Source organism: Lytechinus variegatus, chromosome 3 (assembly GCF_018143015.1).
Source record: "Lytechinus variegatus isolate NC3 chromosome 3, Lvar_3.0, whole genome shotgun sequence".
NCBI classification, from domain to species: Eukaryota; Metazoa; Echinodermata; class Echinoidea; order Temnopleuroida; family Toxopneustidae; genus Lytechinus; species Lytechinus variegatus.
The window spans coordinates 41,942,273-41,961,635 of NC_054742.1; the positions used below are offsets into that span (position 1 = coordinate 41,942,273).

The 19,363-nt window shown below is 34.7% G+C and overlaps 1 protein-coding gene across 1 annotated transcript in view; it reads left to right on the plus strand.

The window, feature by feature from the left end:
• LOC121411057 (neogenin-like) overlaps positions 1–19,363 on the plus strand; it is a 62,206-nt gene that overhangs the window by 26,251 nt on the left and 16,592 nt on the right. The window contains exons 7-21 of the mRNA XM_041603540.1: positions 803–1,061; positions 1,653–1,807; positions 2,222–2,512; positions 2,677–2,874; positions 4,579–4,689; positions 5,434–5,724; positions 7,146–7,181; positions 9,951–10,107; positions 10,393–10,541; positions 11,094–11,120; positions 12,615–12,722; positions 13,214–13,405; positions 13,963–14,317; positions 15,534–15,706; positions 17,133–17,177. Of these exons, the coding sequence (XP_041459474.1) occupies positions 803–1,061; positions 1,653–1,807; positions 2,222–2,512; positions 2,677–2,874; positions 4,579–4,689; positions 5,434–5,724; positions 7,146–7,181; positions 9,951–10,107; positions 10,393–10,541; positions 11,094–11,120; positions 12,615–12,722; positions 13,214–13,405; positions 13,963–14,317; positions 15,534–15,706; positions 17,133–17,177 (2,547 nt within the window). The remainder of the gene's footprint in view (positions 1–802; positions 1,062–1,652; positions 1,808–2,221; positions 2,513–2,676; positions 2,875–4,578; positions 4,690–5,433; positions 5,725–7,145; positions 7,182–9,950; positions 10,108–10,392; positions 10,542–11,093; positions 11,121–12,614; positions 12,723–13,213; positions 13,406–13,962; positions 14,318–15,533; positions 15,707–17,132; positions 17,178–19,363) is intronic.

A 19,363-nucleotide genomic window follows, 5' to 3' on the forward strand; every position in this document is an offset into this window, starting at 1 on the left:
TAGGATATATGTACAGTAGATCTGTTTCTTTTAAATCATATATTTATAGTGTTGTATACTATAACAAGAACAATACAAAGATTATGATAAATTTATGACATGATATGATGATTACCCCGACCTCCTCCAATGTCCCCTTGCCATAATGTATACTATTGCATGGATGTTTATTTTTATCCTTTTATTTGCATATGTGTATGCTTTTTTGTCATTGATAGCTTTATTATTTCATTATAGCAATTTTCCTTGATTTTGAGTTTTCCATTTGAATGTGCTTGTCATTTTGTGCTCTTAAAGTCTTAATTATTCATAAATGTTTGTATGTAAAAATTTGATAAATGAGAGTTCTATGATAAACAAACATGTAGACTTGATGAGATGATTATCAATGCATTTGTTTGTTAACTGATCAGACTTATTTTCACTTTCAAATGCATTATTTCCATATGAAACACTTTCGTTGATGAAACCAAATCATTGAACACAATATCTTTATTGTGGATACTGTACATGTATATTATTGTAATATTTGTATTAGCACATTTATTTTGAGTTCTTTAGTTGTGCATGTACCAATGCCAGTCAACATTCTGCATGATTCTTGTGATCCTGATTGGTAAGTATGGAATGCTTGATGTTTGATATTTATTATTTGTTCGCAGTTTTGAATTGCATGGTTGCATGTTATTATATATTGCATTTGCATTTGTCTTTGTGTTTGCATGCCATTCCCTGCCCCCTCCCCTTATGACCCATCCCCCTTTCTCCCCACCCATGCCTACCAACCCCTCCCACTGATCAGGAGTTCTCCCCCCTGAGCAGCCCCCGACCTCCCGTCCCACACCTCCACCCGTCGATGTACCAGACCCCTTACCAACTGAGTTACCTGTTATTCCCGATGAAGAAACTCCGACTGGACCAGTGGCTACTGCACCTCTTGACCTGAGTGCCATCAATGTCCAGCCTCAGAGCATCACGTTGTCATGGAGACCACCAACGTTTATCCCAGGCTCTCTTCTTCGATATCAGCTCTATGTTCAGAAGGATGAAGATGGCGCTAGGTAGGTGATCCACACTGTGCCTCATAGTTGACTATAAGTACCTTATAAAGTTAATATCATAATATGCATAATGTTATCTTTTGATGATAAATATGTTTATAATGGATGGGTATAGGCCTACTTCTGTAGAGATATTGTGGTAAAGTGCATGAAGTGTTTGATTCTAGATCATAAGCTTTAAAGTGCAAATCCCCTATCAGAAGACATCCTATCATCCTATCAGAAAACATCAAATGGGTACCATTAGGAAGGGTTCCTTCAATACTTTTGAATTATAAAGTTTATTAAACCATTCATCTACTCATATTACATGGTTATAAAAGAAATGTCAGTCTGTTATCTCTCTTTTACTTAGTGCCATATCGTTTTACTTAGGTGATTGTACTGTCCCTCAAGCTCTAAGCTCCTAGCATTCTGAATATGCTACTCAGTATTTTCACACCTCTCTCTAACCATTTCTACACTGTCCATCCAAAATATCCCTTTTCACATACCCCACACTCCTAACCCTCGAGTAGGTTCCCTGTTGAAGCAAGATTCTATAGACCTATTATTCTAATCGTAATGCACTTTCTATATGTTTTCCTGTAGGAAGAGGCTAGTTGATGTTACCAAGGATACCTTGTCTAAAATGGTGACCGATCTCTTACCAAACCAAGCTTATCGTATCTGGGTAGCAGCAGAGAATAATAATGGACTTGGTGCATCTTCTGATGTCATTATTGTCACTACACCTGATGATACTAGTGAGTTCCTCATGTTTTAAAGATGAATACCAGCTGTGAAAATGATTACAGAATTGTTTCTAATATAAATTGATCCAATTTCTTCAATATAATGACCAACCAATTCTTTGAACGAATGTAAATTGTGTGCTGCTGAATTATTATGGCATAAATCAGAAATTGCTCAAATATGCATTATTTTCGGTAAGCTATAGTTGATTAAAATGCCAGTTTGTGCTTATAAAATGGTGATTATTAAATGTTATCAGGTTTTGCCTATTCATCGGAATTTCACATATTGCGATAGATTATAATATGCAGATCTAGACTTTGCTAAGTGACTACTCAAGTTTTGCTTTAATGCTCACGTTTGTTGGCTGTGATTGCAGGGGAAACTTTAAGATTTCTTATTCAATTTCATGATTTATTCAATAGGAGTGACACCTGATGAGGTAACCGACTTGCGAGCCATTCCAGTCTCCCCCACCTCTATGGAGTTGTCATGGCGACCACCCTTTGATACACACGGTGACCTGATGAATTACATCATTAGGGTAACTGATGAGATGATGGGGAGCACGATGGAGAGAGAGGTTGCGCCCTCAGATAATAGTCTGATCCTTGATAACCTTGATGTCTACACACTCTATGAGATGACCGTTATCCCATACAATGCTAATGGAGCCGGTGGAACCAGTACTATCAATGTCAGAACACCTGGAGCAAGTAAGTTAACAAATTGTTAATTTATGTAGCATATTATCAATCAACAATCATGTTCTTCATCCAGTACCTGTCTCATACGCATCTGATGTCATTCATTATAAAAAGATCTTATTGTAGAATTGTTCTCAACTATTGCATATAATTCTTGATTGCTTTTGTTTTAGATCCTACGGGGATGCCCAGTAACGTGAGTGTTAACCCTGCACCAACGGTGCCCAACGCCTTGGATATCTCCTGGGTACCACCCCTGATCCATGAGCGCAATGGAGAGATCATTCAGTACAAGTTACGTTACCGTGAGAGAGGAGGAGAGGCAATACCAGTCAATGTCTTAGGATCAGCTACTTCCTACAGAATAGATGGTCAGTTTGAGATTCCTGCACATTGAATCGGCCTATATTGAGCCTATGTTGTGAACCTGTTTGCAAAGACAACCTAAAGGAGAGAAAAATGTGATCTTTATGAACAGGTGGTCAATACGATGAGATTCCAATGAGACCTGTTTAAAGGGAAAAAACTTTTAGTTATTTATTTATTGATTTATTTAAAACTGTTTATGTCAACAAGGCTATCTATAGTAGCTGATAGCCGAATTGCATTGCCCTTTACAATCATTTACATAAAAATACAATCAATATCCAAAAAAAAAAATTAATTTACACAAATTCTACATCATAAGAAATATTCAAAACACACAGAAAGGTTGTTTATCATGTTTGGGGTGCATGTATTAAATTACGACATTCATCCCCATTATGATAAACCAAAATTAAAAATACATTTTATCAGAAATACATTTAACAGAAATCAATCATTTGGTCTTCTTCAAAAGGTAGATCTTTAGTCCACATGGTTGTAGCAAGAGAGCATTTCACCAACGTTTGTTGTCTGACAAGTTGTCAGATCTGACAACTTTCCTTCATTTTTATTGACTGAGAAGCACAGTTCCTATGGTAACTGTCACTTAAACACATGTTGTTTGATAGTATATCCAACGTCCAGCTTTAAATAAAACTTGAACCTCAATCCTAATCATCCTATAATGCCTAACTGAAAACCCTATTATTTTTGTATTTTCTTTCTTTCAAGAAATTAAGACAGGGATGAATGTTGGTACATGTATGATATGAAGAGCTTTACAAAGCTTAATCTTTTGAAAGCATACTATGGTATTACAGTAGATAATGTCATGAATAGTGTTAGAAAAGGGCAGAAACTTGGCACAAAATGTAAGCCATTCAAATCAGAGCCATCCTCTCCCCCCCATGCTAGTATCTGCTTTATAAGTTACCAAAGATGGTCCAAATACCTTTCAAATAAAATAGCTGGATAAATATGAGTCATGTTTATATTTCAGCTGAGTAGCATATTTGCTAGGTTTACATAAACATGGTTATGAGCTTTTTCTCTCATTCAACCTTGACTTCATAACAACATACTCATTATTTAAATGTTTATATAATAATCTTTTGAGAATTTTACACCCTTTATGAAGCTTTCATGCAGAGATTTCTTTGTGAAACAAGTTAACACCTGTCATACTGAATATGGGCTGGTATTCTTAAAGCATGTTTAACCTTGGTTAACTGAACAAGTCTCACTCATCAAGTACAGATTTAAAAAAAAATAGTGAAAATATTTTACAAAATATTTTGGAGTGAAATGGGGAAATAATGATGATAGTGGTGTTAATATCATTTTGGTTAAGTAATTTGGTTTGTTTTTTCATAGAATTTTTGACTAAAATTTCCTTTTCACTCTTGATAAAGTTAAACCCAGTGTTGCTTACGAATATGCCACCTATAGTGTGTAGATCAGAAATGTCCATCTTTTTCTTATTTCCATGTGCGCTAGTATTAACTCACATTATCCAGAGTTTTCCAGTGTTTTTCCTTTCCATGGTTTGCTTTAGTTGGGTTGTATCATGGAAAATATTTACCATTTTGCATATGGTGTAAAATTTGGAATACATATTCATCATGTTGATGATATTCATAATCTCGAAATCTTGATGTGTCAAGTAGAAAATATAACTGTAGGTGGTATACCTTTTCTTTTAATTTCAGATCTTGAAAGAGAAACAGAATATGAAGTAAGAATCGCCATGGTAAATGCTAATGGTACTGGACCATTTACCGATTGGATTGTTGGTAGAACAGAAGTTCTTGCACCAAATGGTAAGAAAACATTTTATTGTTTTGAGAAGATTATGACTGGATAGAATGTAGGGATGAAACATTTTCTTTACTAACCAGCTTTGTGGTACTTGGTTTACCTCAGATTTATGATATTTCTTTCCATTCTCATAAATTAAAAATCATTCTTCTTTGTGTCTTGATAATCTGAAATACATAGAGTGGTAGCTCATATTTTCAATGTATTACTCGGCTATTGGGTTCTAATATTTTAATCCCTTTTTAGAACTTACTCTAAATTTTACTTGAAAAGCACTCTTTCATTGCAGTTCTTATTGCATTTTTATTCTGGTTGTATGTATAGTATTTAAACTTCATTCTCTAAGCCTCTATTTTATGTACAGAAAGGGAAAATCTGAGCTGTATCTGTAGCTACAAATGTTCCATAAACAGAATATTTATAAAAAAGCTTTTTGTAGGTGTAATAAATCACATTCTATCTACGAGAATCTCTATATCCCATATTCTTATGGAGAGATTCCTCTTTTAAGCTAATGCATAATTCTTTCTGGCTTTTCTTTTTATTATCTTCAACTTCAGGGTCTTTGAAACTAACTCAAAACTCTTTTTCTTTTGCATTTCTTTTTTTCCATCTTTTTATCCCTGTCCCAAATTCATCATGAAACCATGCACCTACTTTTAATACTAACTTGACCTCTTCCTAATCCATGGTCATTTTCCACAATAACCCTGGACTTACTCTCTGGATAATGCTTCCCCTGATAGAAAATATACCCCCGCCCCCTCCCTCTGAAATTGAGGTGAGAGCGTTTGCCCATCAGATTACCATGCACTGGAAGCATCCTGATTCCGCTGTCGTCCTGGTTGAGGGTTACATTCTAGGGTACGGGGAGAACATACCCGACATAACGGTTCTTGAGTTAGACAGTTCAACGCGCTATGTTGAGTTGGACAACCTTGAAGCAAACACGAATTATGTGATCAAGCTTAGAGCTTTTAACAAGGCCGGGGAAGGCGTGCCAGTCTTCAAAGATATCAGGACCAGCACCGATGGCAGTAAGTTGGCAGCATTTGCTTTATGCATGGTCGTTGGTCTCAGTGATGAAGTCATAACAGCATGGTCTCGTCGTAGATTCTGCATCTCCTTGTTGCATGCTTTCTCTGTGGATGGTGCATGATGTTTTGTTCTGCATGATTTGGATTTATCAGTCTGAAGAATCTGGTGTAGAAAATACAGAATTTAATTTACAAATAATTGGAAGTTTATTGTTTATGATTTGAACTGAATTCAAGAAAATGTGTTTTGTGAAGAATAGAATTCCATGTATATTTGTTAGGAACACGCACATTGAAATTTTCTCAGGAGTATGTTTAATTTCCTGCAAGTTTTATTCATGAGTAAAATATTTCATGAAGTATGATTGTTTTTATTCTGATAAATAGTACGAGATTTCCTTGATAATGAGGTGAGAGAGGACAATATAATTTAAGGGACTCTTAGATCATTATAAAACTCTGTTCAACCCAATATGTATAATGAAGTTCATCAAAAATTAAAGCAACGGTTATAATGCATAATGTATACTGTTTAATCATTTTATTCCTCAATATGAGTAAGTTTTAAAAGTTTCTCACTGAATTTAAATATATTTACTGACATGTAGCCTATTCTGCATGTTAATATATTTGCATGTTTCTTCAGAAGACCTGATTTATTTGATGAACTTGTGCATGGTTTTATTTTGTAATGCATTTTATTGGTGTTGTAACATCAGTTCTTAAGAAAACATCAGTATACATGATGTTACTATTAAGTAATATATTACATCATTACCAAATGATTCCTGATTCTAAGAAGCTGTTTTTCATAATAATTCTCTACACTAATGAATTATGAACTGTTTTTTCATTGTTAGGGCAATGTGTATTGTGACTTTAGATTTCTTATCTGAATTGTTGCATGCCTCTCGTGACACTGTCCATGTAGTTTTATTTTCTTGGTTAGATGTTAATTTTGTCATGATTAGAAATAATTATTCATTAACATTGAACTAACCAATTATCAATATAATTTGTTATAACAAATCTCTGTCACTTTAAGTTATGAGGCCTTGTAAAAATAGTATATCAGTGAATGTAGTCAAGCTTTGATAATATTCTTTATCCGATCAAATTCAAACATTATTTTAATTTAGTGACATGGCAAATATTGAAGATTGTTTATATCATTTTAATGAATCATTTTGAGACCCCGAGCTTAAAGTGACAGAAATTATGCATCATATTTCATGTCTTATCTATCTGACTATCTTTCTTCTTTCTTTTAGAGGTTCGTCTGGGTCAATGCTCTCTCAAACATTTCATATCGACTCTCAGAATCTATCCCATTTATTTCAGCTCCTTCACTCTTTCAAGTTTCGTCTTTCATTTATCAACATCTATGCCTGACATTTGTATTATACATCATCATATTACAGGCAGTATTCCCCATATCGGAATTGGCCTACCCCCAAGTAAGAACAATTAAGTTCTTTTTTTAAAGAACATGGTGTTAATTATCAGTTCAATAGCCCTTTTATTTCATATCCTTCTCATCGTCATCATCACCGCCTTCATAGTCATCGGCTTCACCGTTCCTTTCTCCCTGCTACATGTCATGTGAAAAAGGGGCTGTTATCATCAAATCATTTCTCCTCTTCCTTCTCCACATTTGTTTATTTCTTTTAAACCTCAATTTTCATCTGCTTTTTCTGGTTTTAAAGATTTATTTCAAATGGTTAAATTGCTTTCTTTATATAAATGCACGAATGATGCTAATTTCTGTTATAATCTCGCCTTCTATGCATGGGACTGGTTGTGTTAGTAAAATGTGTACCATATGTATTGCATGCATTGTTCGCACAATTAACAATGAGTACAATAGGTAAGTTTGTTTTAGTGTTCTGGTTTCTAGTTCTATTTCTCTGATTCACTGATTGCAGATTTTTGTAAAGAAGATAATTGCACTTAGTATCAGTAAGAAATACAGAGACAGAATATATTCTAGAAAATAATTTCTGTCCCATCGGGTCCACTCAACTGTAGCCTAGCACTGCACACCATGCAGTGCTAACACTGACAGTTCTTGCAAGCACCATTATACTTTTATTTTGTCTATTACTTGTACATGTAGATTTTCCACTACAAGTGTAAACCGGGTACAACATGGCCATAAATTTGACCAATATGAGGGAGGGGAAGAAGCTTACCCTAGGCATAAATGAAAATATAAAAAAAATGCAGAAAGATTCCCTTTTTAAATATTTTGGGGTTGGTGTTTTTGACACCTTGTATATCCTGTCTTAAGGGATAAAATTGCCGCATGTATTTTAACATATTTTTCTGTATGGAAATGTGTACACCAGTATAGTTGAGTGCCCCCCCACGGATAATTCTTCCTCTTTTTATTGGTTTACATTTCCTTTGTTTGAAATAAATACAGTGGAAGAGATAGAAGAAAAAAGGGGATGGAAGAGAAAGAGGAAACAAAAGTGGAAGGGAATGCAGTGCACATTGGATAAGAACAAAGGAGATTGGAAGTTAATATTTGAAAAATATTTTAAAAGAGGAATTTAATGTAAATGCTTGCCAAATCAGGCGATGATATGCTTCAGCGCAGTGAAATAACAATGTTGTGTATTTGTATTGTTCGTCAGCTCAAACAAGCAATACACTTTGCCAATAAAATGGTGCCTTTTTTGTTCTTGCAGAACTCGCAATTGGCTTACACACTGATGTGATTTTGTTGTTTGTGCCACGCACTAAAATTTGCAATATGTGGCTTTTTATGTGTACTGTAGTGATGGAAATATTTGTAATTAGAGGAGGATTATTGACAATCATTACACACTTTAGATAAACATATACATCCCACAGATATACAATTCTCTGCCATTTTAAGAGTTAATTTATTGTCATATTAATAGGGTGAAGGGTTGTCCCCCCCATTATTTGTTGTTGCAATAGTGGTGTTTTTTGTTGATTTTTTTCTCAAAATTCTATAAGATCTTAACTTTCATCAAATTTATCATAATAAACATTACTATTACATAATTGTTCAGCTGATCATTCAGAAATTATATTGATTTTTAGGTACTCCATTTGGTTGCTCTCAAATTTAAAGAACAGTACATCATATTAAAATTTCATTCAAATTTTATGCACCTTCAATAATTATGTAATCACATTAAATGACTTATTGTTACCCTAAGCTGGATAAATTGTCCCATGAAAGGTATGGGTAAGCTATAAATTGAATTCTTAACATTTTAAAGGAGCAGCTGATATTAAAACTGTAACAAAGGAACAACACTTTTGACTTTATTTTATCAATTTGAGAAGATGTCAGAGGTGTGAGAACCAATTTGAAAGCTCTTATGCAATTCTTACTTGATTTTTATCATTATTTAATTCAGATAATTCAAATAAATGTGATTGTTTTGCTTTATATTGCACTACGTGAAACCCTTGCAAGCACACAGTATGAGATGTGTAAGTGAAGTGACTATTGTTGTTTACTGATGACAATGCACCTTACATGTATTTTTTTCTCAGTGTAATGGCTTTATCCTGGAACCAGTGATGCTACGTAACAAGATGGCTGACTTACATTTTGTACTTCCCTGTTGCACAGTGCACATAGTGTTATTCTTGAAATGATTCTTATTTCAAAGTTTATTCTTAAGAAGTGTTCAAAGCAAAGAGATTATGATTTAATGAAAACACATGAAATGGGAACATATTTTCTTGTGATTTCCAATTAATACTTATGTCCATTTTTAAAGATACCTATAAAGTTTTTCTATTTCCATATCTATTATAAATTCAGTGCTTGTAATATTTATGAGTATTTATTTTGATATAAATTACACTAAACTACTGTTTATTTCTAACACAAATACACAAACATGTTGAATAGTACTGACTCAGTGCATTTTTTGTTAGAGATGAAAAGGTATCATGTTTGTCACATTTTCATGAAAATCTCTCTTTTAACACATAACGTCTTCTCCAAATCCCAGGACCCCCCAAAAGGAAATCATTATATGATTTTGAAGCATTAGATAATCCCATTGCATAATCTGGTATTAATCACTTACCTGTGCATTTTACATTTTTTTAGATGCAAGGCTTTATTAAACACCCCCTTTTCTTTAATGGAACAAGTTATATGTAATTTACGATATAAAGTTGCATTAATACTGTCCATAAATCTAAAGCCTATATACATATTGTTGTTCCAGGCACAGGATTTCAGAAGACAATGACACCGCCCTCTGGGTTGATTGCTGAAACAGAGTCATCTCGAGCAATCTTGCTAAGCTGGCATGATCCTAACCCTCGTAACACAGACGAGGGAGTCGTCAGATATTATTCCTTGGTATATAGCACCGACAATGGGTGAGAGTTATATAACCATATGAACCTATCATGTTTTTTAACTGTTGATTTGATCAGCCCAAAATACCAAGCATGTGTGACTTTAAGCATATTTAACAAAAATAATTTTTTTTAGTTGGTGTAGGCAACAGTATGATATGACTGAACATGATAATTTTAAAGCCTCATAATTCTTGAAAAATTCGGGTGAAAGTGTCTGTTACTGTTCCAGTTCATCAATTTGTGTTAAAAAGAATTACATTATCTTTAAAGAAATGAAGTATATTTTTACTCTCACATTCACAGTCAAACTTACTATGTAAATTCCACGGAGCCCCAATTACGAGTATCCGGTTTAGAAGCAGCTACAATGTATGATTTTCAAGTCATGGTTACTGAGGGTGAAAGAGCAAGTCAATTTTCTATCATCGCCTCTGCTGAAACATTGAATGCAGGTAACATCCTACTTTATCCTATCCTATATTTTGTATTTCTTTTATTTGATTATCTTTTTAAATCTTTCATGGCAAAATAACCGCATTTGGAGATTTTGCCTAGCAATTTTGATGCATAGCCCTAATAATCATGCAAATTGTTAGTCCTGATAAAAAATTGAAAAGAAGTGTAGAAAATATTAATTTTCCTGGATTCATGCATCTAAATTGTTCTGATAAGTAGTAAATATTTGTACTGCAGTTCTGGGGCTCTAAATGTAAACTTTGTCATAGCATAGGGCTATTGGCATAAACTGCTATTAACTAGGCCTAAAATAAGTATCAATTTGCACAGATCCCCACATGAAAGCACAAAATGAGTCTACAAACTTTGTTATTTAGTTATGTTTTTGTTGATTAATTTCTTGCAATTCACACCAATGTATATGTCAAGTAAAAGCACAACTGAAATATGCAACGGGCCATTGTTTTATGTTTGTACCGTGAGTTGTTTCTCCCAAGCTTGTAAAAATGCTTTTTAAAAGTCTGCTATTTATATCTTTATATTTCTAGATATTATCAACCGCCACCCCCACCAAGGTACTTTGTCTGTTCAATCAAAACTTTGTTAGGAATGTTGCATGATGATAACCGACCCCGTCCCATCCATGAAATAACCAGATATCTCCTGTACCATTTTACAGTGCAGTTTGTAGCAGTCGTTTCCAGTCTATAAAATGAAATGAAAATATTCACTCTGCTAATCGAGTGAAATGTTATTGTACGATTGTCTCCATTCAACTGGTTCCCCCTCCTAATATAGTTTGCTCATCTGTCTTCATCCAAAGAACGTGAAAGTGATCCTTTGTTTTTTGTTTTGGACCGAGTTTTATGAAATACTCTTTGCCAAGGACCATATTACTGATTAAACATGAGATACTCTATGAAACAGCTTTATTTCATTTTTTTATGAACTGACCTAAAATCAAATTCATTTATGAAACCATTATTTGTAAACAATTGTATGTTTCATGTCATTATCCTGGTCAGTGAATGATATCAGTGTATATTTTCAGGAATGAAATGATTCAATAGCTTGATGATGAAATACAGAGGGCGTGACATATGGCATCTCATTGTTACTTGGCAGTAACATAAGAAGGTCCATGCAAAGATCTTTTCATGAAACTAGGCTTGTGTTACTCCAGCAGAATAAAACATATATGTGCTTTTATTTTATGTCATCCATTGAAATACCATTCGGTTTTGCTTCATATGAATTGTACGTAATAACGTGATAATAATGTGAATTTGATTTATGGTATTCCATATATTTCTCTTTTTTTAATTTACATCCATCTTTTATTCAGCTTTGATGCAACATTGAAAGATTTCTGGCTCCATGTCTTATATCATCTTGGTGTATAAATCTTCATGCCTGTGTTGTAGTACTCCCTGTGAAACTAGCTTTGTTACATGATAATAGTACATTACTGCATACTTTACTTTCACTGAACTCAGTAATGTGCATGATATACAAGAATAAGATTGTGTTAATTTTCTTAAATTGCTTTCTATAAGGAAGCTTTTTTACATACTTAATTCGCTTAGCTCCTCACTAAGGGTTTTAAGGAAATATATGCCCATTCTAAAATTCCTGGGAAAGGAGTATAATTTTTGCATGAAATAATCCAGCCTGAGAATTGTAAAAGAAGGGGAGAATACATTATTTCTTATTCCTTTTAAGTCTTTGAGAAATGAAAAAAAAACCAGCTTATTTTCAAAGCCTGTTAAGTGGACCTATTTTTAAGCAAATTAATCAGCTGGGAAGCGGTGAATATGCGTAAACCTTACATTGCCGTTTTGATATTCATCAGGTTTTGATTGATATATGTAATTTGTCAATTTCTATTTTGGGTCTGGTCTGGGTCTTTAAGTGTTTTGTTTTATGACATTGTTTTGTCTGTGTAAACTACTTTAGGGGTTCATCTACCAGTTTTCTTCATGCAGTTCATCAGAATCAGTTTTAAAATCATTGTGGTGTTATCCAAATTCAATGAGTTGATTAGACTTTTCTTTATAATTGCATCTCAGTTCCAGATTCAGCTCCTCGGTTGCTAACAGTGAGTGACTTTAACAACTCCTCTACCTCCTTGGTTGTTACATGGCTGCCTCCTCTTCATCCTAATGGAGACATTACTCGTAAGTATAAACAAAGAACAATTATAAATATAACCAGAACAGGCTTCAGATTACTTATTCTTTATATATTTCTATGTTCAGGAAAGTTTCATGTTGTCGAAATCAGCATATGTTTGAAATATTAGAACAAAATTTGATTGTACTTGTAAAAATCTCTCTAAATGTTTCTAGACCTATTACTTTTATACAACTTATATGGATGTATACTTTATACGTACTTATATATAGTATCGATATAATAAATTGCTATGTGTATTTTTGCACATAACAATCCCTGAGCTAGAAAGATGTATTTTATATAGATATGTTCTTCCACCCTGCTGTAGATGATATGACTAAAACTTGAAGTTTGAAGAATAAGAAATCTGAAAGAAGCATTTCTTCCAACTTGTTCTTAAGTTAAATTTCTTTATATATTTATACAATGTGTATTTATTCAAGATTACTTGCCAAACTGCAAACTTATTCACTTTATCACCATATCTCTGCAGGCTATATTCTGGTCTATAGACCTTCAGGCACAACAAATCCTTCAGAGATTGTAAGGAAAGAGGTTGGAGGCGAGACACTCATCACGTTCGTCCATGATCTTAATCCAAATTCAGAGTATGATTTCTCAATTCAGGCGGTAAACTCTGCTGGTATAGGACCTATATCTGATGTTGTAACACATAGAACTAAAGGTGAGTATCACTTTCTCTTTGTAATTTTTCAATTCATTTCAAGGATTCAATTAACGTTGAGAATTATTCATTTTTAAGTTATGCCGTTTGATGATGATTAATTTTTTCCCTAATTCTTGCCGATTACCTGTGGGATCAGCCAATCATACCAGGGGGCTGTTTCATAAAGCTGCTCGTAAGTTAAAAGTGACTTTAAGAACAACTGGCGATCCTTTCTTACGCAATAAACCATCCCCAATGAATATACAATTTACCACAAGAAGGGATCACCAGACGTTCTTAAAGTCGCTCTTAACTTACGAACAGCTTTATGAAACATCGACCAGAAGACATTGACATGACAAATTATGAAGAAAATTTTGTTTTTACGTATTGGGCGTAGCAGGAAACTTAAAATTTAATACTTAAAAAACTTAATACGAGAAAGTTAATCTGCAATTGACTGCAAATCAACTATACAAATTTGCATTTACACCTGATTTTGATTTGAAAGTTTCTTGCAATGCCAAACTTGTTTTTTGATAATTTTGTGTAACTTTTTTTTTTCTGCCCCTCAGCCGCAGGTGCAGCTGCCTACCCAGTTGACGATGTTGAGTTCCCCTGGTGGTTGTGGTTGGCTATTGCTCTGGCTTGCCTCTTCCTCATTGCCCTGGCCATAGCCCTGCTCTTCTGTATTGCCTGTGGTTGTTGTCGATGCTGTCTGAAATGCTGCCCAGGTTGCGGCTCCGTCTGTGATGACATCTATGCTTGCTTGGAGCCTTGCGGAGCCTGTCTGGCCGGGTGCGCATCCGCATGTTGTCCATGCTGTTGTGAAGATGAAGATGACTGCGCCAAGTGTTGGACAAAGTGCTGCTGTGGTGTGCCTTGCTTTGTATGCTGTGGAAAAGCTTATAAGGAGAGGAGAGCAAAAGCGTAAGTTTTGTGGTAATCTCTGTATAACGTAAGCTGTCAGGAAATATCATCAAGATTTTAATCATAATTATAGAACAATACATTTTAGTTGTAATTAAGGTACCATTGAGTAATACACACAGGCGATTCCATAAAAAAAATCAACCTTATTGTATGTTAGCTGCCCCCCATTTCTCCCTACTTTGTGAATAGTTTAAGTTATGATCAATTGATAGTGTTACAAATTTTATCATGTACTTGAAAACAGCGACTTATAATTGAAGGAAGTTCCCGCATATAGGGCATTCATATTTCATAAAATTGCTCATATTCAAAATATTCTTGAGGCTCCTGACAATAAGCAATGCTGCAGCCTACAATGCGAACCCTGTTCAGCAGCTTTACTTTCAAATTCTCACATTTCTTCATAGAAAACAATATTGGGACTAGACGAATTCAATGTTACAGTTTTTATTCACCAATGCTGCTAAGATGGCTGAACCAACTTTCAGGGGGCCGCAGAAGTGGGGGGGGGGGGGCTGGAGGGCTTTAGCCTCCCCACTTTTTTCTAAAACTATGTACAAAAATGACCATATGATTGAGATTTTGTGCATGGCTAGCCCCCCCCCCCTTTTGGCTTAGCCCCCCACTTTGAACACCATTCCGTGGCCCCTGACTTTGTTTAGCACACGATATGAAATTGGCAATACATACTGTTCACAAATACTTGGCTGTAAGAGTGACAACATGAAATCATTAATGTGAAATTAATGTCACTACCCTCACAATGATTCCATTGTGTCAAAATCCTTTCCTATTCCAAATGATGTTATCACCTTCAAAAGGTCATACAGTTCAAATTGTAATGTGTTTTCATCATGTTCTTGCATTAAGCTGACAGGTAATAAAACTTTAGCCAAGTATTTTCATGAATGTTTTTTAATACTTTGATTTTTTATTTTCAGTTTTATTTATTTCCATCAACAAATTGAAATTGAAATTTAAAAAAACATTAAATAGTTTAAATGCTAATGTATTTTCATCATGCTGTTCTTTCGGGGAGCTGACAGGCTACAATGGTGTAACCAAATGATTCATAATTTGCTATCCTTGTAACATTTCAGTTTTACTTTATTCATTTCCAGCTACAATTGCAAATCAATACACATACAAGTTGGGCTATAAAAATCGTATACTTCAAGTGCTAATGTATTTCCCATCATGTTGTTTCTTGCAGGGAACTGACTGGTTACAAAGTTGTAGCCAACGGTAAAGGTATTAACGCAACCAATACCACACAGGTGGAGGGGAACCCCCCTGATCTATGGGCAGATGAACTCATGATGAAGCAGATAGGAAAGAATATGGTAGCCACACCTTCAGAAATGGAATCACTTAATAAATCAGAAAGTAGGTCATTATCTACTGTTTTCTTTCAAACAACCATTGCTTGCTTTTGTCTTAATATGCAAGTGACTTTAGAATATTAACATGAACAATGAGGATCAATAACAATGATATTGAAACTGGACAATTATCCCAGAGGACATTATGGCCCGTATTCCGAAGTCGGGTTTAACTTAAACTCAGGTTTAAAGTTGTGGTTTAAGTATGGATAGCCAATTGTTACATAAATCAGTAATGGTAGAGATATTGTGTTTCAGTTCATTTGGCTCATCATTCATACTTGTCTAGGAAGTATAAATAGATGATTGTCTTCACCATCCATGAATCAGGAAAGAGCACAGTAAACATAATAAACATACAACTTAATAAGAATTTTGACATTTTTGGCTTCCCATAAGTTTAGCACAAAGTTAGACCATGGTCTAAGTTAAACCTGACTTCAGAATACGGGCCTATAACTCCCATCTGTAAGAACACCATGCGCAACACTTCTTCCAACATGAAAGAGATATTCCACAACAATTTTTTTCTCAGACAACTTGCAAGTTATTGGGAGAGTTGTCCTGGGGAAGAGGGGGGTGTATGCCATGTATGCACGATATAAGATTGTGCTTTTGCAAATGGATCAACTTTTCATAAGAAATCCCTACACATTGGTCTATGTTTTATGAGAAATCCCAAAACATGGGTACCCATTTTGCCTTTAAAGATGGGTAAGATGTTGAAGATATGCCTCCAGTGCCCTTAAATAAAAATCAAAGATACCCCCCCCCCCATCCCTCCATTGTCCTCCCAGGGAAGTTGTCTCAGAATCCAATGTTATATATTTGTATATACTAAAAAATATTAATGCTAGTGCTACTTGACTACATGGAAAATTAGCTATCTTGTGTAGATCTGCTTCTTTCTTGACAAAAGATTGCAGGATTAATTTGTTAACATCATAACAGATATATATTTATAAGTTCATTAATTGACTTGATATAGCTTGATGAATAAATAATACCAGCTAGATTAGACATAAGGTCATTCCAATGTAATTTGCATTCATACGTCTTGCAATTATTTATGAATTTGCGGTTCATTGTTCGTTTGTTTCTTACAACAGCCAGAATTAATTAAGTTGCTTAATTAAATGTGATACAAGTTTACAACTTCTGATTGCAATTGACTTGACGTTTGAGAGTTTATGTAGTAGTCGTTTGTGTCTCTTATACTGATCTGGATGAAGCATAGATTCTCACCTCACTAAATCGTTGTTTTGGATGGCATATAAAGGAAGTAAGAACCTCTTTGCCTGGTGCTTCAATCACAAGTGTTTTCAATTAAAGTTCACTTACTTTGCTACGTGCTGTTAACACCCTAACATGCTTTGCTCTCATTTCTTCCCCTATCTTTCCCTCTCTCTCTTTTCAATACTTATCTGCAGTTGAAAGTGAAACACACTTTGCAAATCATGCACAGCATCAACAAGGTAAGAACAAGATCAGGCCCCACCCCTCTTTTCTGTCAAATAAACTTATGAAAGACTGACAGTTAAAACATCCTTGTGGTTTTTCATAATTGATTATTGTAGATAATGGGTGAAAATTATTGATGTAGTAAGCAGGTACATGCAGGTTAGAGGTCTCCAGCCTTGCATTTTAAGGTTAGCTTGTCAAGGACATATTCTAGACGAGACCATTCAGAACCGGACCAACAGCAACGTTTCTTAACTTTACTCTCAGAGTTTGAATCATTCCATCAGGTATTTTCCCTCCAAGGTGAGGGTTATGACAACTTGTCCTGGTGCCTGACATCATTTATTGCTCATTCAAGGGAGCACAATTTAGTTTTTTGCGAGAGTATGATATTCATTCTCATCTTTTCTGCATAGATTTCTCACATGTTCATCTCATTCTACACAAGAATTCTTGATAAAGCTGTTCTCACTACTTTCCAGCATTTGTCTTTCTAAAATGAGAATAGAATTGTCACTTTGACTTGCAATTAGTGTTCAAACTCTTTGCCATTCTTTCCATTCATTAATTATATTTTCATGAATTGAATTGCACAATGCCACTCTTGTTCATAGACCTTTTAAAATTATTGTAAGAATTTATGTTGTAAGTGATTCAAATTAGATGATGATCATAGTCGTGTTTCCATGACCTGGAATCAACAATGTCCTCAAATTTCAACCACCATTACTGTCATAGCTACTAAGATTATTGTAATCATGATAACCTTCATCATCATCATCATCATTGTCATCATCGTCATCCAGATTTGGGCTTAATTACATTCCAAATACATTCCTAATTACATTCCAGAGATGATCCAACTACTTACCATCTTCTAATTGTACAGTACAATAACCTGCTTAAGCCAACCAAATGACAATTTATTGTCAAGTTGATTATAATCTGGGCAATAGCTCGCTCAAGCAGGTTGTTTAATGTTAATTAGAAGCTGGTAAGTAGCTGGATCATCTCTGGAATGTAATTAGGAATGTATTTGGAATGTAATCAAGCCCAACCCTGTCATCATTATCATCGTCATCATCAATATCAATGCATAACCATCTTCATCATTGTGTCTTTAATCATCCTTATTGCAATATAACCATCATTAGCACAAGCATCTTTCCCATCACTTTCATCACGCGATACCTTGGAATAAAGGTCATTAGTACTGTTGATGCAAGTAATAAAGCTTATTGTGGCCTACCATTTTATCATTAAACCCCATTCGAATTAGAAGCATTTACGCCAATTCTTTATCATCATCATCGTCATTTCCTGTGTCATCTACTATTTAACCAACCATTGGCCTATAACCCCTCATTACATACCCTCTGGTACTTGGTATTCCATTTTCAGAAGCCAAGGCTAATTTCCGTCTCACTACCTTGGCTGACAAAGTCAAGAGTGCAGCAGATACGATTGTTGCTGATCATGAAGAAACCGTGAAGGGGCGAGCTAGCATGCCAAACTCGCCTCACCCCAGCCGAAAACTACCAGTCTATGAAGCAGGTATAGATCACCATGGATTATTTATAGAACAAATCAAATGTCTTCCTCACAGCGAACCTGGCTGCAATAGAATAGCGGATATAGTGGTGGAGGTTGTATTCTTTGCAGTATAGACCCATTTCTGAAAATGCGTAGATTTTTTTTTCTGTTTCTCTTGCCAGCGAAGTAGACATTATCTGTTCCAAAGGCAACCAATCGGCGGCTTGGAACCAACAAGCCAGATCATGAATGTAGACTGCAGCATCATCATTTTTTTTTCTTTTTCTTTCTCATTTTAATATTGCTCACTTTCTCTCTCTCTAGGAAGTCATAAGGCTCAAGTAGCACTGCTGAACTAGCAAGTCTTCTTTATAATTTCTGTGCTAGAGCTCATCCATTCCAGTGACAGCTCGCAGCAATTTTTTTTTTTCAAATTTAATTTTTCTTCAATACTTTCAAATCTAAACCAGACAGACATGGTTAATGAAATACCAATTATTGATTCATATCGTGTTGTAGCAAATCTAAAGTAAGTTTGATTTGCACTTAACATTTTATTTTATTGTGTTTTAGCAAATCTAGATCAAGGGTCACCTTGATTTTCTTTGTTAATTTTATGAATTTTATGATTAGTAATGCAATGAATCACTTACTGCTTCCTCAATGT